General features: G+C 38.0%; 1 protein-coding gene across 3 annotated transcripts; it reads right to left on the reverse strand.

The window, feature by feature from the left end:
* Positions 1-3,424: 3,424 nt before the first annotated feature.
* On the reverse strand, positions 3,425-23,188 carry RBM45 (RNA binding motif protein 45). Of its 3 annotated transcripts, XR_006785065.1 has the most exons (11): positions 22,759-23,188; positions 18,508-18,630; positions 16,830-16,956; positions 14,326-14,448; positions 13,377-13,556; positions 12,404-12,533; positions 12,146-12,230; positions 11,777-11,940; positions 6,096-6,296; positions 3,844-3,888; positions 3,425-3,679 (listed from the first exon to the last, which is right to left on the reverse strand). XR_006785065.1 is itself a non-coding variant. In XM_045833729.1 (10 exons), exons 1-9 carry the CDS (start codon positions 23,056-23,058, stop codon positions 6,104-6,106), a joined length of 1,422 nt encoding a protein of 473 aa, XP_045689685.1. In that variant the 5' UTR covers positions 23,059-23,188; the 3' UTR covers positions 3,425-3,679; positions 6,096-6,103. The 3 variants fall into 3 exon arrangements, 2 of the variants coding, with proteins under 2 accessions (XP_045689685.1, XP_045689569.1); XM_045833729.1 differs by lacking the exon at positions 3,844-3,888 and having other exon boundaries at positions 11,777-11,937; XM_045833613.1 differs by lacking the exon at positions 3,844-3,888 and having other exon boundaries at positions 22,759-23,187.
* Between the last annotated feature and the right edge of the window lie 674 nt (positions 23,189-23,862).

Genomic DNA, 23,862 nt, shown 5'->3' on the forward strand with positions numbered 1-23,862 from the left:
CATACCTTCAGTTCCCAGGATCCATGTGTTCTTGAGTTACTGTTTCTAGAAAAGGAAATAATGCAATCCATTCATTAGAATTCAGATATTAAAATGGGAGCGCTTATGTAATAAGGATGACCTTTATGTTTTCTCCTCACTGAAGTGTCAAAATAACTGCTATGATTTTTAATAGCTCTTACCATCCACATATGGAAGAAATAAAACTTGCATGCATTCTGTGTGAAAAGGCTATACAAATATTTTATTTATTGTTGCCCTTACTGATTTTTAGTTTTACACATTGATAAAGAAGTTACTAAAAGTTAATGTGCACCTACAATCAACCAGTTTTTGGGTGTACCAAAAAAGCATTCATTTTAAAAGAGCATTCACTTTAACTGCAAAAATATTCACATATATGTATATATTTCTGTACCCTTGTAATTATTGTTTCAGTTTTTCAGACACTGATGATATTGACATTACATTTATGCTTCTTTGTCATTTAAAAAGAATGATATACACCTACATAGTTTTTTTAGAGCCAAAATCTGATAATTAACATGATTCACTTCAAAATAAGTATAAATAAAAAAAAATAAAATTAAGTAGAGCTTTGAATGGCATAAAGCAAACAATTACCATTCTTTACAATAAAAAATATTTACTAACATGAAAAAGCTGGCCTGAAATTTTGCTATTTGTGAGACTGCTGTGTTTTTCAATTTCTTGTTGCAATTCATATGTACCCATTTTAAACTGAGGGGAAACGGATGTTTAACTGTAGACATGCCCAAAGTAAAAAGACTTGGGAGCTTCTCAATGTCTTACGACAGCCTATGCTAAGGTCCAAATGTGGAATCCCTTTAGGCCAGGGTACTGCAAAGTCAATGCCATTGACTGCCTTCCCAGAATCACCCAGGGAGCTTGTTGAAAAACCCACCCCAAACCGGCATTAATGTAGCTGTGTTTTAAGCAAACATATGAGGTGATCCTTGTGGACACCACAATTTAAGAATCACTGCTCTCCAGTTCTTGAGTGGCAATGGTATCACCACAACTGGTAAAATCTCTACTTTCTTTTGGTTCATTAATATTTGGTAGGTTCCCAATGAAAAGAGAACAAAAATCAGAGAAAGCTAAAATTTCAGAGTAAAAATTTCCTTAATATTTTGCACTAACATTTTATCTAGGGTGAAATAAAGTTAAAAAAAAAACCTTGTATATAAAACCACAACATACCATATAAATAAAAGCAGTATATATTTTAAAAGAAATTTTCTTAAAATATATTTTTTGGAATACCAGTGCCTTATTAATAGTATATCTCTGAAAATACAGTTCTCAGTGCAAAAAGCAAACTATGAAAGTGCAAACAACAGTTCTTTTTTGGAGATAACAGTGATGGTGTTCAATAGCATATGAAAGGCTCTAAGAAGTTTCATGGTCAAAAACTTGTGGAACTAAAAATAACTGAACATTTTCTAAATACACTTGACTTGAAAATTTCTTTCCTAAAGAAGACATTGACTTGTCTCATGTCACTAGTATTTATTTCAAAGAACATGATGGGACGTGATGTTCTAGAAGCAGCAAATTTGATGGCTGCTTTCAGCATCTGTAAACGACTGTAATGAACTTACAGGAGAATTTTGAACAGGATTTATTTAAAATGTTATTTATTATTTGAACCACCTATTTAAAAGAGAAATTAACTTGTCTTGTTTAGCTTTCTTTCTAAATTGAAGACATACTTCATAAAAACCCTGCTATGTTAGCATTTTACATAAAAAACCCTATGTTAGCATTTTAGTAACTGACATATACAGAGTATCTAAATATTTATGTATTATGCTCTTATATCCAAATTTGAGAAGAAAACATTTAGCTGATGACATTCAATTCCTTAAGAATTTATATGAAAGACTTGAGGAAATAAACCTGGGTGAGGCACCTGATGGAAACCGAAACTGTTTGCTGGAACTGGCTGCTTGATCTTAAATGTAGGATGGAGAAACTGGGGTTGTTTAAGATGAACACAAAATTTGGAGGGCTGAAGGGAATATGATAGCTATCAAGAGGAAGATTCAACTTCTCTACATGGCTCAGTGAAAAACTTAAAGACTAAGAGGCGAAAATTACAGGGAATCCTATTTTATGTCAATTTTGAGGGTTACTCAAAGATGTAATGGTCTCAGGCAGGAGGTAGGGAGCTCCCTGCTTTTGCACTGTTTAGATTAACCACCTGGTAGGGATATTTGGGGAGGGGGCAGTGGGAATTCAAGCATCACTTGAGTGGTAGACCCAGATGACCTGTAGGGCACAATTTAATCCCAATATGTAAGAATGGAACAGTGTATGTAGCAAATGAGTTCGGGTGAATAAATCTATCTGCCAGTAATTAATCCTCAGCTCTTCTCACCTAGGTTTTCCATTTATAAAGAGAGCATTTGCTTTCTTTTTAAAAATATGTCCTTTGGCTCACAGAAAGATACTTGGTTCAATTCTTATACAGTAAGTCTTGCCTGGGAAGATAAGACAAAATTTCCTTATCTAAATTTACTAAAATTACTGATTTAAAAGGAGAATTTTAATTTTTTAATAGAGAGAGGCCCAAGTATGAAACACTATTATGTTCAGTGAATTTAATCTCTCACTAGTTTTAGTTTAATTGAAGATGTTAGAAGCATAATGAGGTAATTAAGTGATGATTAAAAACTGCATACCATTTATGTCTTTTTTTAAAGGGGCTGAGTTCATGAGTTAGATATAACTTTTTTGATACACAGAATTCACTTTAGGAAGTGCTAAACAATTTTTTTCTTGCACTTTCAAAACATAAGCAGAGGAGGTTCCTAATTTTTATTTCCTGAAATGGCTATTCTTCCTATCATAGTTTGTTCCAAAAATTGCTTACATGTCATATTTTTAAGTGGCTATTACATTTCTGTATTTATAAAGGGAAAATGTCCTCTCAAAAGCTAGTAACAGTTAAGCTTATCATCAAAAAAACCCGTATCATCAACAGTTTCATTTTTTTTATCACTGTTGTTCTATATAATCTTAAAGCATCTTTATAAAATTACCAACAAATTTTGGTTTAACTATAAAAATACTGTACAAAAATATTTCTAAATTATATGTGCTTGACTCTTGCCTTAGAGTAAGTGTAAGTAGCCAATCTTCATGTGTAGACTGAGTTACAATGACCATATTTTATGGAATCTAAGATGCAGCTGATTGAAAGAAGCATCTTTATGTTCTACTATGAAAGGAAAAAAGGCTGTCAATTACACTTGGTACACAATCGATAATCAAGACGTTTCCAATTTCAGAAGTGGAAAAATGTGCATCTCAGAATCAATGAAATATGTCATTTAGTCAGATTCTAAACACTATCTGTTAAATTTTCATTCTCACCTTTCACATAAATAAGGCATGATTTAGTTAAGCAAAGAAAACTTTATTTCTGCTACACATAACAACATATTGCTCTAAGAAACAACTACTATATTAGTTTTAGCATTGATGTGTGCATTAAAAACACATGTCGACAATTCCTGCTCCCCAGACAAACAATGGTGTGCACAGACTATCAGACATATGAAAAAAAAAGCTGTCAACTGTCCACAGGGAGTGCGTCCAGTCACATTTTCAGTCAGTCAGCTGAGGATTATGTCATTATTTAGTCTTTGTTCTGCAGAAAGAGCACAACACAAGTATGAAAATCATCACCTGAAAGGAAACAGCTGTTGTACATAGTATTCCTAAAATGCTAGGAATTGTTCCTTATTTCAATATAACCAATGTCATCTGCTTACTTAGTCACAGATGCCCCCAAATAAGCAAAACCCCACTTACCTGGAAGGATGATGCAAGCACATACTGAATTTCTGGGGGGAAATGCTGTAAATTAATATAGATTCAGAATGCTCTCACATACTAAAATTTTTATTTTCCTCAAATAGAAATGACATATTTTGTACAACAGCCTCATCTCAAAATAGCGTTTTACTACTTTAAAGTCATATTCTTAGACCGGCTGCTTCTCCTATTTCCTGGGTGTGGCTCACGTTAACCTAGATTTAGTCCTCACAGACAAAAGGAACCAGCCTTCACGAGCAGTGTTTGTGCCCTCTTGGATTTCATTAATCTAACCCTCCCTATCTCTGCCCTCACTGTGTACAAATAAATAGCTCGCCAAGGAAAACAATGACAGATGTATACGTTGTGACTAGTCATCCTGAAAAACACGCACTTCCCTCTAATGCGGGGCCTGGATGGATGCGCACCACTGCGACAGGGGGACCACGTGGCACTACGGAGTTCCGTTCTCAGAGCACCAGCCGACCACAAGGTAGTTCTGCATCACTAAACTTTTAGTTTTTGATCATTGAGAGATGACATCTCAAAGGTTTCACTTCAGTAACTAATGCAACAGTTCGGCTCACACTCGAAAAACATTTTTAAACATTTTATAAGGAATTTTGCTGACTCATTTCCTCTCAATAACTCCATTAAAAAAAAGTCAGCCTCAGGAAAGTGGAGATTGGCCCAATCACAGTTAGTTAAGTGTCAGAGCTGGAATTTGAACCCAGACCTTCTGATTTCATCCAGTATTCTCCATGCTATATAAATAATTGTTGGGAAAGGTTAACAACATGATTTATATATTTTTTGATACTCAGAAGTTTCTGATGACAATATTCTTTGAATAAAAGGATTGCTACCTATATGTTAAAATATTCACAGACATGAATAAACATATTTTTCGTGCTATTTTAGAAGATAGCTTGTCTAAACAGAATTCAGTTCTTGACATTTTATTTGTAAACACAAAAAAACACTTTGTTATAAGAAAGACTTGCTGATTCTTTGTCACTGGCAATTTAAAATTTCTACATTGTATGAAACAATTGGAGTGGTTTTGTAATTTAAAAAAATTTGAAAACATTTCTAAATTAGGATTACTAACAGTGTGCCCAATGGACACTTCCTACTGTCAACTGCCTTTTAGGAAGGTGTAACTAATGAGTTAACTTGCTCTACTAAAGGAGGGGTTATCAGCAGTAAGGCTTGAGACAGTTCATTCTGACACATGTTAGTTCTCGTAACAGATTAGAAAGAAAACCTGAAGTGAAAAGAAAATTGCACACAAGCCAGTAACTTTAAACTGAATCAAAGTGCTTGCCAGCTGCTACCATCTGACCAGCAGTGGACGTGGGGAGTTGTCTGTGTGGGAACAGGGAACACTCAGCTTCCCCCGAAACTCAGCATTTATTTATAGAATAAAAATGTGAAAGAATTGAACATTTCTAAATTTGTAAGAATGTTTCCTGAAACCATGAAAATATGAACTGTCATAGAAAAAGAGTCTTAAGTTTGATTTTTAAAAACTAATAAAAGAAAAGGAATTTATATGGCTGCATATATCATTAGTTGTAATAAGCAAGAGTTGTTGGTAAATTGTCAGTTAGTTTTTTTTAATACATATATGCACGTGAGAATATTTTCTGAATGTGTAGTTTTAAAGCACAACTCACAAATATAAGTCCAGAAAAACACCAACTTTTAAATTCAAAGGTCTATCATTTGATATTGAGTCTAAGGCATTTTATGAGTGAGAAGTCAAAACATTCTTTATAAAGACTTATAAATTACCTCAATTCTTACCTCAAATTACCTCAATTATCTCAAGACTTAATACTCAAGGCATTAAGTCTTCAAGTTAAACATTTTTAAAATTATTTCAACTTTAAGTTTATTAAAGCATATAGTAAAAAGTCTAATTCTTGTATCTAAGACATTCAGAAACCAAAAAGTAATTAATTTTCCAAACGGAGATCTGATTTTATGTTATAGAAGGGCAAAAACATTCTTCTAGTAAACATCAAAACCATTTTAAGTTTAAAAAGCTTAAGTTTAAAAATATTTTGTAAAATTAACCTGAACCATGGTTTTATCAATGAAGTTGTAAGTCACAGTGCTTTTAATTGACAACTTCTGAATCACTAGAAAAAAACTAACTCCTAATTAAAGTACTTACTATACATGTTCCTCTTGCTATACTATTTAGTCAATATGTTTTATAATTCAGATTAAAAGAAACTTACCTCAAAAATCAGTAAGTTCTCTGTCGTTTGTTAGACTCTTCTCTTGGGGAATCTGCCAGCATAACTTTAAGTCTGACTCCGTTCAGGATCTTGCCGTGTAAAGTATTAATTGCATCATTAGCACTTATTCTATCTGCATACTTGGCATACCCCACATTTTTTCCTGACACAAGGTAAACTTCAATCAGGTTACCAAAACGACTGAAACAAAGTAAAAAAAAAAAAAAAAAAATCAACTGACGTTAATAAATATTGCTGCTGGGGTGTTAAAGTCGGGGTCCATTCTGAACTCCTTTTTCATCCGTCTCCCCATTTCCTACCTCCCATGCGGTCTTCTTAAACACCTCCCTCTCAGTCAGTTTCCCTTCATTCTCTCTCAGGCTTCTTTCCTCTCGAAGACCATCATTATCTTTTCCTTAGAGTGTATCTTCCTCACTAGCTTCCCTGGCCCCTGGGCATGTCCCTCTTCAATCCATCCCCCACCATGTCTTGAGTAATCTTTCTAAAACATAAATATCATTTCCTCCCTAAAAATCGCTTTGGCAGCCACTCGTTGCCTCCAGGTTAAGACAAACTCTCTAGGAAACCCCGTGAGCCGTTCTGGAAGGGGCCTGTTCGCTCCAGCGTTATCTTCCCTCCCAGTCTCAAAGTCCGTATTCTAATGACCTCCTCTCACATTCTCTCTGGCAGGGTAACCACCCAGGCCCTCGACTTTCTTCCCAGATTAAAATATCCTACAGGTCTCCATGATACCTTGCTTCTTTCAAGGAGTCTTCCAAGGTAGCTGCCCCTCTTTTATACTTCATAGCCTGTCCATTCCTTTCATGGCACCAATCTCATAAGACTGTAATTTCCTATTTACTTCTCTGTCTCCTAAATAAGGTTATCTCTAACAAGACAACAACTATTGTGTCTTGTTTATCATAGAATATTTTGTTCATATGATGTCTCTAGCACTTAGCACAGTGTCTACCCTGAACAGAGGACAGGTTCAAAAAACAAGCTAAATCAATCGGTTAAATAAAAGTCAAAATACTTGAACCACATATCTGATATTTTGAGCAGCTCTTTAATTTTCTTTATTTTTTAATTTCTTTATTTTTAGAGAGAGGGGAAGAAAGTGAGAGAGGGAGAGAAACATCGATCAGTAGCCCCTTGCACACACCCAACTGGGCTACCCAGGTATGTGCCCTGCCCGGGACTTGAACCAACGACCTTTCAGTTTGTGACAGAATGCCCAATCCACTAAGCCACACCAGCCAGAGCTCATGCAGCTCTTTAGTAAGATTCCTATCTATCTTTCCAATTCACTAACAATGTTGAAAGGCAAAAGGGAAAAAGAAAAAGTTATGGAAGGAGTTGTAATAAAAACCAAATAGGACTTATGGTCAAAATGGCAGCATAGGTAAGCACAGCTCGCGTCCTAAACAGCCACATCAAAATTACAACTGAAATACAGAATCATCATTCAGAACTGTCAGAAATTGAGTTGAACAGAACTCTGACAACTATGGAATTAAAAAAAAAGCCAGATCCATCCAGACTGGTAGGAGGGACAGACATGTGGAACGAGCTAGTTCCACATCCACGTGTGGTGAGTAAAAGTTCTGAAGGGGTATCTCAGCAAGGAGTCCCAGCCCTGTACCTGGACTCCTAGCCCAGGGATCCAGTGCCAGGCAGATTGTCTGCATAACTTCTGGCTGAAAAAACTAGCGGGCACTGAGTCAGTGGAAGAAACTTCTGGAGTCCCGAGCAGTTCTCCTTAAAGAAGCAGCACATGGATTTATTCAGGCTCAGTCCCTCTGACCTCCAGCACAGGGGCAGTAGCTTGAAAGGCACCAGTGGCATACGGGCGGAACTGAAGTGACTGGCATCAAGGTGGGAGCTGGATAACAGCTTTCTCTCGGACAGAAAGGCAAGCAGAGGCCACTGTCCCTCTTCTAGCCCTCCTCCCACAGAGCCACAGAGTAGGCAGGCGGGTGCCATATCTGAGGTTCCATCAATTTGGCTAACACTGTTTTCCCTACCCTGGAGATATCCTGGAGTGATTCTGTTCCACCCAACCTGCGGGTCCACCCAAGCAATTAACAGGGGCTTTACCAAAGCCCCTGCTCATGAGTTTTACCAAAGCTCATGCTTCACAACTTCCTAAAGCCTAACAAACAAGAAACAGTGAGCCTGTAGCTGCTATACCTCTTGCTAAGTGGCTCCAGGCCTGGCACTAGCTGCAGCCAGCCTAGATTCACAGTTGGCTTCCCCTGTGAATCTCCAAGCCCAGCCCAAGTAGGAGACATCTCAGATTGCTTTACAGCTCATGCAGGGTGGCCCCAGGGCAGAACAGAGGTGGGGGCTCACCTTGGCCTGTACCACCTGGAAAACCCAGGGCCAGCACTCCCAGTAGACAGCTACAGACTAAATTGGAGCACCACCACCCTATCCCTGCACAGCTGATCTTCCATGGAGGATGGAGGTTGGTGGTCAATAGTCATAGCTAGTCCTTGCAGCTGACTGGCCTGGGTAAATCCCTCCCATTGACCTGCCAACAGCAAATCAGGCTTAACTACAAGAAGATGGTATACTCAGCCTACATGAAGGGTGCACCTCAAGAATCTGGCTTAGGGGAGGCTGTGCACTGGACCCTACTGAACACCTACTACCTTAGGTCATGCTACCAAGACAGAGGATCATAGCAGCTCTATCTAATACACAGAAGTAGACACAGGGAGGTTGCCAAAATGTGGAGACAAAGAAACATGGCCCAAATGAAAGAACAGAACAAAACTCCAGAAAAAGCACTAAACAAAATGGAGATAAGAAATTTATCAGATGCAGAGTTCAAAACACTGGTTATAAGGATGCTCAGAAAACTTAGTGAGGACCTCAGCAGCATAAAAAAAGATCCAGTCAGAAACAAAGTATACACTAATTAAAATAAAGAACAATTTACAGGGAAGCAACGGTAGAGTAGATGAAGCTGAGAATCAAATCAATGATTTGGAACATAAGGAAGCAAAAAACAACCAATCAGAGCAACAAGAAGAAAAAAGAACCCAGAGCACAGTCTAAGCAGCCTCTGGGACAACTTCTAATATACCAACATTCAAATCATAGGTGTACTGGAAGGAGAAGAGAAATAGCAAGAAATAGGAAACTTATTTGAAAATTGGAAACCTATAGAAAAAATAATGAAAGAAAACTGCCCTAATTTGGTGAAGGAAATAGACATGTGTCCAGGAAGCACAGAGATTCCAAAACAAGATGATGTAAAGAGGTCCACACCAAGACATGTCATAATTAAAATGCCAAAGGTTAAAGATAAAGAGAGAATCTTAAAAGCAGTAAGAGAAAAGCAATTAGTTCCCTACAGGGGAGTTCCCATAAGACTGTCAGCTGATTTCTCAAAAGAAACTTCGTAGGGTAGAAGGGATTGGCAAGAAATATTCAAAGTCATGAAAGACAAGGACCTACAGCCAAGATTGCTCTACCCGGGCCCTGGCTGGTGTAGCTCAGTGGATTGAGCGCAGGCCTGGGAACCAAAGGGTCAGGGCACATGCCAGGGTTGTGGGCCAGGTCCCCAGTGGGGGCCACATGAGAGGCAACCACACATTGATATTTTTCCCTTCCTTCCTCTCTCTCTAAAAATAAATAAATAAATAAATAAATAAATAAATAAATAAATAAAATCTGGAAAAAAAAAAAAAGAGGAAAAAAAAAAAAAAGATTGCTCTACCCAGCAAAGCTATCATTTAGAATAGAGGAACAGATAAAGAGCTTTCATGTTGGGAACCACCCTGCCTGCTATCAGAAGCTGTAACCCCCGCCAAGGCTAAGGTTGAGGGAATGACCTTGGACCATAAACCACCAAGGAGACAAAAGCTTATCTCCCTGGCAGGAGCACTGCTTCTGCTCCTTTTACTTCACCCTGCCTGGCCCCCAATGCTTGGTCAGTTAGCCAATGATGGGTAAGATTCCCCAAGGGGGGAACAACCTAAGACGGGCACAATCATGTGGGAGGTCCCCAAGGAAGGAAGGACTTTGGGGGCTACAGCAAAAGGGGGTGATGGACCCTCTCCCCTTGGCTTTGACAAAGCCTGAGTCCTCATTGTCTGTGAGAAAATCTCCTAATCTCTTGGCTGCCTTGCTTCCCTTGCTCCACCTAAGCCTGAAACAATGACAGGGTGGTGCCGCCCTGTGCTGGAAAGGGCAGGTTCCCCGGGTGATCAGGCCTAAGGAAGAATATGTAAACTCCTGTGAAACCTGCTTTGTTTAGAATGCTCTCAATTGAATGATAAGGGTCCAAGGAAGAAGTAAGTTTGTTCCTTAAAGTTTTTTACAGCTCTTTGACCCTGACTCAAAATAGGCCCTCAGACTTCCTTGTTACCTATTGTTTGATCACTTACACTTCCTGGCTATGAGTAATGAGCTTTACCTGAACTCTTATGCAAATGAACCCAATAAAAGCCTGCTCGGGCAGGAGAACGGGGCGCTCTTCCTTAGGGGCGCTATCCCCTAGGGAGGGTGGCCATGGCGCTCCTCACTAGAGACAGTGGCCGTTCCGTCCCTGTTTCCCCACAGGGCCTGGTTGTCTCTGTGTATGTTTTTCTTGTGTTTCAATGAGCCATCCGCAGCGTTCCGTGGTTACTGCCGGTCGGTGGCCACAACACTTTCCAGCCAAGAAAAAAACTAAAGGAGTTCATCATCACGAAACCATTATTATATGAAATGTTAAAGGGACTAATTTAGGAAGATTAAAACGATGAATAATAAAATGGCAATAAATACACACTTACCAACAACTGAATCTAAAAAACAAACTAAGAAAACAAGAAGGATGGGGACAGAATCATGGATACAGAGAGTGTTTTGATGGTTGCCAGATGAGAGATGTGTGTAGAGGAATGGGTGAAGAGGTGAGGGAATTAAGCAGCACAACTAGGTAGTTACAGAATATTCATGGGGATGTATAGGACAGTAAAGGTAACGGAGTAGCCAAAGAACTTATATGCATGAGCCATGCACAAGAACAATAGTGTGTGTGGGGACCAACTGAGGGAGAAGGGGATGCTTGGCAGAGGGAGGCAAAGGGGGAAAAATTGGGACAACTGTATTACAGCATAATCAATAAAATATAATTTAAAAATTAAAAACAGAAATAAAGAAGAGCCTTCCCTCTTTTTCAATTGCATATTCTTCCACACAATCAAGTAATTGTGTAGTCAGTGAGTAATTATGAAATCCTCCAGGATCTAACAGAGCGCTGACAAAATAGAAGATGCTTAGTGAACTCTGTTCATCTACATTACAACCACAATGGAAAAAATATGTGAGAAGAATTTAGACAAGTATATGCAAATGTATCTTCTATCAAGAAACAAATTACTTGTCAATTCTGCGCACGCAACTTTTCAAAACAATACTAAGGGTTTTTAATGCCTTTAAAACAAAATGATAGGAAATTAATTCTGTGTGGAAACTAAGGATATGTGAATGATAGCAATGAAAATGATCATATAGTTAAAAGGTGTTATCAATAAAGAGTTTTTTAAAACCACAGAAGAAATCATCTCTATCTGATAGGTACTAGATTTAAGAAGTTTCAAGATGGTGAGAGTGCTTAAATTACTGGTATAATATAATGCAATTATATTATAAAATGTAACTTTGTGGATTTGAAATCTTACCAGAATATATCCTCTAGAACATCTAAAGGTAAAGGATGAGGATTAAACACGATAAAAAGTCTTTCTTTCACTGGAGTTTCAGGAGGGGCCTTTTTTTTGCACGGTGGAAGCACAACATCTGTCTGGATTTGGGGCAACTGTGATCCAGAACTTCCTCCAAACTGCTGTCGAAGAGTTAGGAACAAAATGAGAAAAAGAAAAACTGCACTTTAGGGATCTTTAGCCAAGATCTGAAGAGATGTGTATCATGGCACCTACAGGGGCTTTCACTATAGCTCAGAAAACTTTCTTACATAGGTAATAAACAAAGGCCACAATTAGCTTATACCCTATGGATGTATTACAAAGGTGAAATTCTTACCTACTTACCAGAAATTGCTGCTGACTTGGGTTATTCCACACCATTGATGCAAGCTGGGCAGCTACCATCTGCGTCGCCATTTTTCTAAGGAGACTAGAGATAATAACTGATAATTTACAGAAAACCAGAAATACTCAGTCTCTTAACAGTAACTTGTTTTGTGTGGCCTCCTCGCCTGAGAGGTCAATTGTTTTCTATGTTTATTCTTCATGTCATAATCATGTACACCTAAAGCTTGGCTCAGACACTTCTGGAATGGTACTTACTCTGTTGCATTACTCCCATCATCAATGAAGGAAACACCTATCCGATTCCCAGGAGGGTACTGAAATCCATGTAACTTGTATTTTGCATAAATAGCTGATGCTACATTAAAATACTGAACCACACCATGACCTAAAACAAAGGTAGAGAATATACAGGAGTTAAAATTAAAGTAGATTGAATACTTAAAGGCCTTTGTTGCCACAAAAATGAAACAATGTAGGAATGCCCAAATATCATACAGCCAGTAAATACAGAAACAAATGTATCAGAAAACAAAGTTCTCTTACGTTTGTGTGTAACAGCTGTGTTCCTACAAAGCAAAGTATAAGCCAGATTTTGGTAAAAGTGTGAACATCATAATTTAAGGTTAATACCTCCCTTTAAAAAAAGCCTTTACAAATCTAAAGGCTTAACAATTACAAAGATAGATTAAGCTAACATTAGATAATAGGTTTAATCAATTAACTAGTTGAAGGTTCAAATGGCTGATGTTAGAGCCTTGCTTCTATTATGAAGTTGGAAGAAACAGGTACTTGAAATGAAGGAAAGAAGTTTTTATTTCACAGTATAAAATTTAAGAAAAAGAGACTTAGGGATGAGGATGACATTTTATGGGTTTTATAACTTTGCCTGCCATTAACCAAGAAGAGAGAGGAGAGAGAGAGAGAGAGAGAGGGAGGGAGGGGGAGGGAGGGAGGGAGGGAGACACTTTTCTGAGGTATTTTTGTTGTACAACAAGAAACAGAAAATGCTCTATTGTGTGGGAGTTAAAATATTAAAAAAAAAACACAACAACTCAGTATAAACAAGATATATTCCCAAGGGCTTATTAAGGTATCACTGTATTTAAAAGTTTAACATGGATAAAAAAGACAAACTGTCACACAAACAGTATCTTACATATAAAGTGTCATTGGAAAAAAGCCATTTTAACAAAACACATACTTAAAAATAACACAGACATTATTTTACCATAATTTGAATAAGGATCTCGTTGAACTTCACAATATTCCAACCCTGGTACTATATCAAAAATGCTGAAAAGCTGCTCTTCAGTGAAAGGCACCCTGGACACCACCGACAGGCGTTTGGAGATAGCTTCCTGGCCTCTGTTGTCATTCTTGTCAAAATTTGAAAATTCAGATGGTTGCTCTTGGACAACAGAGAAAAAAATCAATCTTTAAATTTCTATCCATCCAAGAATTCATTTAACATTTTAGGTACCAGAAAACAGAATGAACTTTCAGTGAGTACATTACACTGAACCAAGGCACTGTATTTTGTAGAATGCTCTTGGTCACCAGCACTATCGAAAGACACCAATGACAAGAAAACAGACAACCATTCCCTATTCCCCAGGCCCCAACACAGAAACATCAGCAGGAATGTGTAGTCTAACTTCACAGGACAATGTTTAGTACGCGAAACTGCCAGATCTGGCAAGTGTTTCAGCTGAAAGACCGTCTGCGCCGAGTAACATGCACAGCCCTCACTTTCATCACTCATTCCCCCCTTTTTCCAGCTTCTACTTTTGTCACTCCTCTCCTTTCTCTTGCTCTAATTTTAAAGTAACTGCAGCTTACGGATAGAGCTTTAAGATTCAATGCTGAGGGGTTATCTGTATATGTCTTTCACATTTTTTTGGTCAGCTGTGTAGAGGTAGAAGCTCACCCAAAAAAGTGGCAGTGACATAGTTTAATATTTAGAAAAAGCATAACTAACCATATAAAGCTATAATTGGAAGTAATTAAAATAAGTAGTAAGTATAAAGGACATAAGAAGTCATGACAAACTTAAAACGAACTCTACAGTATGACTTTTATTCACTAAGTGATATTTATAGACTGCTAATAAACAGGTATTTTTCTCAATTCAGATTGTATACACTGCTTACACTATAAAGCAAAGGTTGCCCACTTACCAAATGGAAACATATTTACTCTAGGTTCATGTCCTAAAGTCTCCTGCCTCATATTATTATAATAATCTTGTTCTGAGGATTCAGATGCTTTATTTTTGGGTTCAGCCAAGATTGCCCTAAAACCTGAAAAGAGAATCCATCAATTTCAAGCTTCATAGCAAAGTTGACATACTTGCAAATATACCTGATTGCTAGTGCCTGACTTAGCTTTAGAAATATAATTGTATAAAACAAAATCTACACAATGGCCATCTCCACCAGACCTACTTCTCTGCTTTTTGAAAGATAAAAAAAAAAAGGTCAAATAAGAAACAGTAAAAATCCCAAATTACAGGTCAATGTCGACATGACAGAGCAACAGTTCTATGCTATTTTTTCTAATCTCCCTTTACTACAGATGACATCACCATTCTCCCAGGCGCCTCAACATCAAAATCCTTTAAGGCTTCTTCACATTCAAATGGCCATCAAGATTTTTTCTCTGAAATACACTTAGAATATGTTATGTTTCACTTTAATTTCTCTGCCTCTGCTTTTCATTTAGATTCTCTTCAAATAATTACAAGAACTCTTCAACTGGTCTTTTTGCCTGTGGATCCAGGATTTTAAATAGGGGGTCCAAGAATTAGTTTCAGAAGGTGGGAAGGTTCCATAAACCCTCTGAGACTTCAAACAAAATGTTTATGCATATATGTGCATATGGGTATGTTTCAAGGAAGAAAGTTCGTGTGTTATTCTGCGGCTCCAAAAAGAATTTCAGCCCATCTGAATTTATTCCCTGGAAATCCATCCTTGATATGGTGGTTAGCTCATCTGTACTAAAATTGTTTTTATTATTTTTATCCTTTTAAAACAATATACAAGGGAATCTAAATGTGGGCCAAACCTGAACTCTTCATAACCTCTCGTACATGGTTCCAGCATATCTAGTTATCTGTCCTATATCTCAGCAGAAATATTATGCTTTATTCAGATGGCTGCCTTTCATGGTACTAAGCAAAGACACGTTTATATCTGCCTCTGTGCCTTTGCTAACACTGCTCTCACCTTCTGTACTGCCTACTCCACACCAGATGCAACTCCTACCTCCAATGCACTCCCATGTTCATTCAGTGCACTTGCTTTTCACCACTGATAGACTATACTACACACTTTTGAATATTTTTTTTCATTTGGCAAATTGTTATTGAGGCTACTATCAATAGCAGTATCTTTGAATAAGTTCCCAATACATTTTTTTTAAAGATTTTATTTATTTATTTTTGGAGAGAGGGGAAGGGAGAGAGAAAGACAGGGAGAGAGACATTGATGTGTGAGAGAAAAATCAGTTGGTTGCCTCTCACATACCCCCAACTGGGGACCTGGTGTGAAACCCAGGGATGTGCCTCAACAGGGAATCGAACTGGTGACCTTTCAGTTTGCAGGCCGCCATTCAAGCCATTGACCCACACCAAGCCAGGGCCAATAAATTTTTATTGAGGGTTCAATTACTGTACTAGCTACATGGGGTGACAGAAACACAAATAAGACATATTCCGTTTTCAAAGAACCTTTTAAAAATTATATTACTCTTTTAACTATTTTCTGTTTATTAGATCTTGGCTATACAATATAGCTACACATTTCTTAAATGGCAAGATTGCTTTATATTTTGTTGTATGCCTTAAGCTACTAATGGACATACCAAAGGTACTCAATTAATGTTGACTGATTGAGAAATTTAGAAGGCTCTTAAGAGAAAATTTTGGTGTTATCTAAGGGTTATCTAAGAATTCACTAGTTTGGTGTGTTATCTAGGGTTATCTAAGAATTCACTAGTTAACAATAATTCTTCTTAGTATACGTAGATTTTCATAATATCCTGAAATCCACTAATCTGATGACTGTAGACCTCATTTCTAAAGGTCAATATATCTAGAAGTACGACAATAAGGAAAATTCTCTTTGGCTTATTCCCTATGATTATACCAGCAACCGCAGAATATTTAATTAATGTCGCCCTAGTTTGAAATTAATCTAATGTATATTTACTTACCTATGTTACCAAACCTCATAAATCCTATCCTTAACTTATATGTTTGTTAGTAAACTAAATTCTATTTAGGGTCTAGGCCAAATATGAACAGATATTAAAGAAAACTTATTAAGAGAGTTTGAAATATAAAGAACACATTTTTAAAAATCTGAAAGGGTAGGTCAATTTCTAAATACTTAATATTCTAAAGTAGGTACTTAAAAAATTTATAGAAAAAATAACCAAAATATGGCAATAACACTTATTAAGTTATTACAGTTGCTCATAATTTTTTAAGATGGTGTCTCAATGAAAGCTTAATTATCTATCTAAATAATTTGCATTTGAGGGCTATATACATTTAAACACCCATTGCTAAAATTAAATTAGCTGGTAAGGTTGTTAGCCAAAACCAGTATTAGATTTAGTTACTGAAAATAATTAGAAATTTTTTTAAGTGTTTAACAATGTTAAACAAATGCATACTTACTTCGGTCACAGTTTTCTATTGCTTGGGCAGCTTGTGATGGCTTTAGGTATCGAACATAGCCCAGACCTTTACTTTCTCCAGTGACCTTGTTCTTAATAATGCTGCAGTACTCAATGTCTCCGTACACCTAGGAGAGTTAGAAGAAATGATCTCAGAGGAGTCAAAATTAGTAACGGAACAGATTACTTCAGAACTTAAAAATTATTTGTACTTCCTATTTGCCAAAAAGAAATTAGAATTTACAGCCACTTTTAACAATAGGTTCACAATGTCACAAACTAATGAGGAACTAGAAAAATAACCATAATAGTGATATAAACAAATAATAACATAACCAAAATAATGGAAATATTTAGTGAGCATTTGCTTTGCATACACTATCTTATTGTTACAACAATCTGTCAAGAAAAAATACATATATACAAATATGCATATATACATTGCAGTGTTTAAGTCACAGACAAGGAAGCTGGGTCTTAGAGAAATCATTTCTACATGGTCTGAAGAGCTCCAAAGTCTTGCTCATTAGTGGTTAAGAACAGAAGCTTTGGAATTGAACCTTCCAGATTGAAATCTTGGCTCTGCCACTTATTAACTGGACGTTTTAGTTACCCTTTCTGTGCCTGTCTCTTTGTCTGTTAAATGGGACAAAGCTGTGCTGATCTCACGGGATCAAAGGAAAGGCCAAATGAACGAATACACCTGAGGTGTTTGTATAGGGTCTGGGACACACTACACACTCACAAACACTGGCTGTAATTATTTGTCTGCCTTCTAACAGGTGCATAAATGGCTGTATATTCTTTTGAAAAACAGACCCCCAAAGTATATCTCTAAAACACATTGGTTGGCTCAGAAAGTTAGTACTTTATATGAGAAATATGTGATGTTTATTTTTAATTTTTATTTATTTATTTTTTGAAGATTTTATTTATTTATTTTTAGAGACAGAAGGGAGGGAGAAAGAGAGAGAGAAACATCAATGTGCAGCTGCTGGGGGCCGTGGCCTGCAACCCAGCGATGTGCCCTGACTGGGAATTGAACCTGCGATGCTTTGGTTCGCAGCCCGCGCTCAATCCACTGAGCTACACCAGCCAGGGCATGCTGTTTATTTTTTAAATGTTGGAAGAAATATGGGATATAAATTCTTAGTATTTATTATTTATTTCATAAAATTCTTGTGTAACCAATTAGCAACTTAATTACTCTTTAGATAAAAATGTCCTATTTGTTCACTCAGAAAGATAATTTATAAATATATAAGGTAAAAACTTATTCTTATTATTGGAGGAAGTATGAAATATACTTTTCTGGTATCTGTCATGTCTGAAGTATTTTATTCAACCCTCAACTGGAGTAGGACAGAGGAAGTTTGAAAATTACTTTTTACTACTTGTTTTTCAGTCTTGCTTATTATATGCTTTATAGTTCACTTGCTGTGAACTGAGGTGGGGGGAAACATTACTACTAATATTTTCCAGTTTTTATATATTCTTTAAGTTAAAGTTAACTTATTATAGGCTTAATACTTAAACACCAGATGGAAAGAGACCAACTTAGAAAGTTATTTAATTCCCCACCACCAATCTAATGATCTAAGTCACACAACACTTCAGATTTAGCAACTGTACAACCAATTTAGGATTATGAGTTATCACAGATACTAACTGTTAGGTACCTTAAATTTTTCTCGTAGATCTTCTTCTGTGTAGGACTTTGGTATCATAACAAAGATTCTTGTAAGTTCTTCATCTTCAACATCCCGGTGACTTCCAGATGACCTGGACTGAGCAATAAAAACCTAAGAAACAAACAACACCCATAAAATAATGTGAAAAAATCAGTTGTTTTCCTATTCCATAAATATATTTAATTCACTACTAGTATGAGGTTCATGTTAGGTTAAATGCAATGTAATAAGGTCCCATAATAGATGTTTTTAAGCAATCTTCATTGAAGCGACTTTTTATATGAGCTAATGCCAATCTCTGCACTGTTTTTTTTCCAAATATATTTTTCTTTTCAGATTGTGGTTTGCCAAAAGCAATAGTGAGTGCACTGAAAAAGAATGTACACTCTGCAGTTGTTGGGTAGTATTCAATAAATGTCAATTTATAGTCGATTGATAGTTATTATGTTACCTATCTACTAATTTCATCCATTTGTCCTATCAGATACTACAAAGAGTGTATAAAAATCTGATCATGAATTTATCTTCTTTTAGTTCTATCAATAATGCTTCCTGCATTTTGAAGCTATTATTGAACACATAGGGATTATGTACTTTTTGACTAGTATTTTTTATAACTGTTAACATTCCTCTTCTGTTGAAGACCATTTTGCCTGATACCACACCGGCTGTTTCTTTTACTTTCAACCACTTTGTATTTTTATATAGTCTCTTGTAAATAGCATTTAGTTTATTCTTTTTCAAACCCTGATAATCTCTGCCTTTTACTTGGAGTGTTTAGTATATTTGTTTAATGTGGTATTTGACATAGTTGGGTTTAATTCTAGATGGTCATATTTTTTAAACTTTTTTCTGTTATTAATCTTTTAAAAAAAGAGGTAATATAACCAAACTATGGATCATCTCAGTGACCAAGCAAATGATCTATGTTATCAAGAAAATGCACAGAATAACTTGAGGCTCTTTTTCTACTATTGGCAATTTAGTTTTATTGATACATCATCATCCATGACATGACACTTAATTGTGCATTGCTTTTATTTACTTTGTAAAGTTGTTTTGATTTTATATTATTCTAGAGGAATGTTAAAATCTCTCAACAGGATTGTGGATTTGTTTATAGAGCTATAAGCATAATTTTAATGGTTTTATTTTTTATAATTTGAAGAAAAGTAATAAAATTAATATAAAGTAGCACACAAGGGCTTTTGAGGATTTCTTTTTTAAAGGGAGGGGGGGTGGACATCATTTGCTGTATGTCATTCAAGAATGACAAAACCTGGACTTGTGGAAATGTAGGTTAAGAGGTAGCAAATAAAAGAACTCAGAACTTATAAAACCATACAATTGTAGGAATATTTAAAAAGGTTATTATCTTTGCTTGGAAAATGGCTGTCATAGAAGTGTAGAATCTTGCTTACAAAACACAGCTAGAGCTATGTCCCTAGGTACAGTCTACTTCCAGTTTCAATAAATCTACCCTTTATGCCCGCTGTATGTCAAGCAATGCATGAAATATTAGTAACACTGAATAATGCAGAAATGGTCCACTGTAAAGTTAATCTAGTGGGTGAATCACTAATGAATAGTCAACAGGGAGCCTTTAAATATATGGGAAGATAGGGGGTGGGGGAAGAAATCCCAGGTAAGATTTGAGACTGAAGCTGCTGTCAGATCACAAATTTCAGCAGACTAGAATGTTTCAAATATCTGACAAAGGAGATAGTATATAAGTAGACCACATATATAATTTATAACCCAATGGATGATTTATCCTAAGATTTTATGTTCACAGACTATGGGCTCTAACTAAGAGACACTCTTACAAAGCTAAAACCCAAGATTTTTCTCTTCCAGTCTCTAGGTTTACCCCTTTCCTCTAGATAATATAGCTGGTCACAAAATGACTTCTACTTGGACAATCTTTTCTGGATGTAGGCCTGGTGCTGTAATTTTCTAATTTGTTTTGTAGATAGATTTGTTTGGAACTTAGCAAAGGCAAAGTACATGAGAAAAATTAATGCTGAATTAATTTAACTGGGAACGCTGAGAAACAAAACACCAAAACTACATTGCAGTGGAAGACAGCTCAAGCTGCAGCTGCTGAAGAAAGAACTTTCACTGTCCAGCTGGACACTGTGGTAAAACGACCCTCTGGCTGAGAATCAGTGGGCAAAAATGTGAAAAACAGATTTTAAACTTTAATTATCTTTGGAAATAATTTAGTTTCTCTGTGGCTAAAAGGGAAGACATATTTCAATGTTGGGAAGTTTACTTCTCTTGCATAAATATAATGAAGGAAAGGAGGGCCTATAGGTTTCTAAAGTGGAGCCTGTTTTCGGTTCCAACTTCTGTGCTTACGTGACTCTCAGAAGTATAAAAACCCTTTTCGCTAAAATCATAATTGGAAGGAGATGAAAATAATTCATCTAGTAAAAACAGAAGACTACAGGTTGCTGACATCCAGTGCAGGAGTCAGCGACCTGTAGCCTTCTGTTTTTCTACAGCCAATGACCTAAGAATTGTTTTTACATTTTTTTTAATTTTTTTTTTTTAAAGATTTTATTTATTTTATTTTTAGAGAGGGAAGGGAGGGAGATAGAGAGGGAGAAACATCAATGTGCGGTTGCTGGGGGTTATGGCCTGCAACCCAGGCATATACCCTAGCTGGGAATTGAACTTGCGATACTTTGGTTCGCAGCCCGCACTCAATCTGCTGAGCTATGCCAGCCAGGTTGTTTTTACATTTTTAAAGGGCCATTAAAACAGAGTATGTGACAGAAACAGCATGTAGCGCACAACGCCTAAATTATTTACTGTCTGGCCCTGTAGAAAATGAGTTAGCAAACCTCTGATCTACTATATGCTGTGACCTTATAATTAATTTTGTTGATGAGCTGTTGTCATCATTTCAAAGGGCCAGAGCCAGTGCGCCCTCCTGAGTTTATCTCAGCTGCGAACAAGGTGAGAGGAGAAAGAATGTCTACTGTCTGCTGGGTTGCTGGTGCAGTCCCAGGCTGCTTCTCGTTTGCATGTGGAAGTAAAGGAAAGACCTGCAGAGATTGAAATATCTCTGAGTCTTTCATTTATATAAACCTTTATTTATAATATTCTTCTCAGTTTTCTGTAGTAAGTGGGAAAAAGTGAAAAAAATTTGAGGGAAAAGAGAATTTTGTGGAAAGCTACAACAAAATTACATATATAGCAACTATCTCTGCCACAAAGGTGAAGGGTAGAGTTTAAGCAACTCCTAGATTCTCAGGATTAGGCCAAGTTGAGTTCACAGCAAGTAAGGAGTGACATCTAAGGATATACCGAGGCCTTACCTTGTACCAGGCACTGTGGTAAGCGCATAGATTAAGTCATACAACCCTCAAAATTAGCCTTTCTGCCTTGTGTCTGTTCTCTTAATTGTACAGACAAGAGTAGAGGCAATATAAAAACCACCAGGGTGAACTAAATATACAAAAGAAGCATTTAATTACAACTACACTACCATCACAATGACTTGATTCTTCTCAAGGAAGTTTACTTTGGTCTGCTTTCAAAGAAAAGTAGCAGTAACAAAACATATGCTATTAATACCTTCATAAATAGGGAGTGTTTAAAATAGTTTTCAAAATCGTAAAGATGTACTGAATATGTAAAGGTAGCAATCTAAACACCTGCACTTCAGTATCATATACACTTGTCAGGTAGTGGGAAAATGCCCAACACCAGAGGGCCACAGCTTAATGTACTTTTATCAAGTTGTAAAACCCCATACCTCACTGTGGAAAGCATGATCTCTTTTCCCGACGGTAGACGGGGCTGCAGGGAGGGGTTTATTCCGAGAGAGGAGGGTCAAAGAAGTGCTCAAGCGGGCCAGGGCCAGAGCTGGGCAAGGAACACAAAGTTCCAAAACAGTGGAAGTGGGGGTGGGGCTGGCCTGGCCACAGCACTTCTGCACCCGAGTCGCCGCAGCTGCTGCCTGGCTAACCCGGGGGCGGATATTCCTTCCACGCCCCTCCAAACCTTGCACCCACCGTGCAGGCTCATGGGCGGGTCCTGAAAACCGGTTCCCACGCCACCCTCCTCTCTTCTCGCCCCCAGACTGCCAGGGGCTGCCTAGTCTGCTCCTGGCACCAGACACCCTATCACCGCCTGACCCTGGCAGAGCTGTGGAGGAAGGGAGGCCTGAGACACCCTTCCCCACCCCCAGACACTGTCCCTGCGGGTACCCGACCCGGGCACCCGCACCTTGATAGGCTTGGTGTCGTTGGGGCCGAGGCACCGGCCATGCATCTCCTCCATGGCCCTACAGGCCTGCGAACTACGCGCGAACTTGACGAAAGCGATGCCCTTGGATTCCTTCGTGTGCTTGTCCCGCACCACCCAGATATCCTGGATCTCACCAAACGGTGAGAAGCGCTCCCTCAGTACGGACTCGGGCGTGTACTTGCTGATCACCAGGAAGATGCGGCTGTTGGGCGGCTCGTCTAGGCTGTCCACGCCCGGGCGGAAGCCTCCACCGCTCGTACAGCTGCCTGCTTCGTCCATGGTGCTGCACCCAGAGGCCGGAGCCAGGCCCGGGTACCCTTCAGCCCTCCTGCCTTCCGCGGCTGTACACCTACAGCCGTTGCAGGTCCGCTGCTCGCTTCCGGAAGGCGGAAGAGTCTGGCGCTGTCCGGCCCTACAGGCTCCCGGCTTCTGGGGATCAGCCTGCAGCGCCCCCTGGCGGCACGGGGGAGCCTAACCCAGTCCAGGCCTTCATTCCCCAGGAGCTGAGGCCCAAACATCAGGTGTGCAATCTTCATACCCTAGGGTCAGAACAGCCTCTTCTGTGCACAGGCTTTTCCAGCTCTGGCTTTACCGCACTCTCAGAGGCCAAGGATTCTTATCCAAAACTTGCCATCTTGGTCACAAGCTCAACAGAGGACCACTGTAAGACAGAACTAAGGTGGAATTCCAGCTTCATTTGCTGAGAAAATTGAGATGAGGAAATTGAGGCCTGTGGAATAGCCAATGGTAACAGAGCTAAAACTGGAGCCAACCCCTTCTGCTGATCTGCTCAACTCCACAAGCACCCCTGGGAGTATGAGGGCAGGAAGGGTAGATTACTCAGCTGTGAAATTAGGAGAAATCCGTAATGTGCAAGCAAAGTAGGAAGTGCTTACTGACTTCTAAATTGGGCTTTGAGGAGAGGTCATCAGAAAACTAGCGAAAATCCAGAAATAAGGCCTGGATATGGCATTGGCATCAGAATGAAGTGAAAGGAATAAAACAAAGTAGTCCAGGAGCCAAACTGCTTGAATGTTCAAGTCCTAAGTCCTGGCTGCTAAAACTTGGATTGCTATGAACTCA

Source organism: Phyllostomus hastatus, unplaced genomic scaffold (assembly GCF_019186645.2).
Source record: "Phyllostomus hastatus isolate PE091 unplaced genomic scaffold, TTU_PhHast_1.1 phas_contig_1, whole genome shotgun sequence".
NCBI classification, from domain to species: domain Eukaryota; kingdom Metazoa; phylum Chordata; class Mammalia; order Chiroptera; family Phyllostomidae; genus Phyllostomus; species Phyllostomus hastatus.

Excerpts from the sequence above, each read along its gene's own strand:
- RBM45 (XM_045833613.1), bottom strand. The coding sequence starts at position 23,058 with ATGGACGAAGCAGGCAGCTGTACGAGCGGTGGAGGCTTCCGCCCGGGC. Across the intron at positions 16,957-18,507 it reads ATCTACGAGAAAAATTTAAG|GTGTACGGAGACATTGAGTA; the intron begins GTACCTAACAGT and ends TAACTCTCCTAG. Across the intron at positions 11,941-12,145 it reads CAAGTCAGCAGCAATTTCTG|CAGTTTGGAGGAAGTTCTGG; the intron begins GTAAGTAGGTAA and ends ACTCTTCGACAG.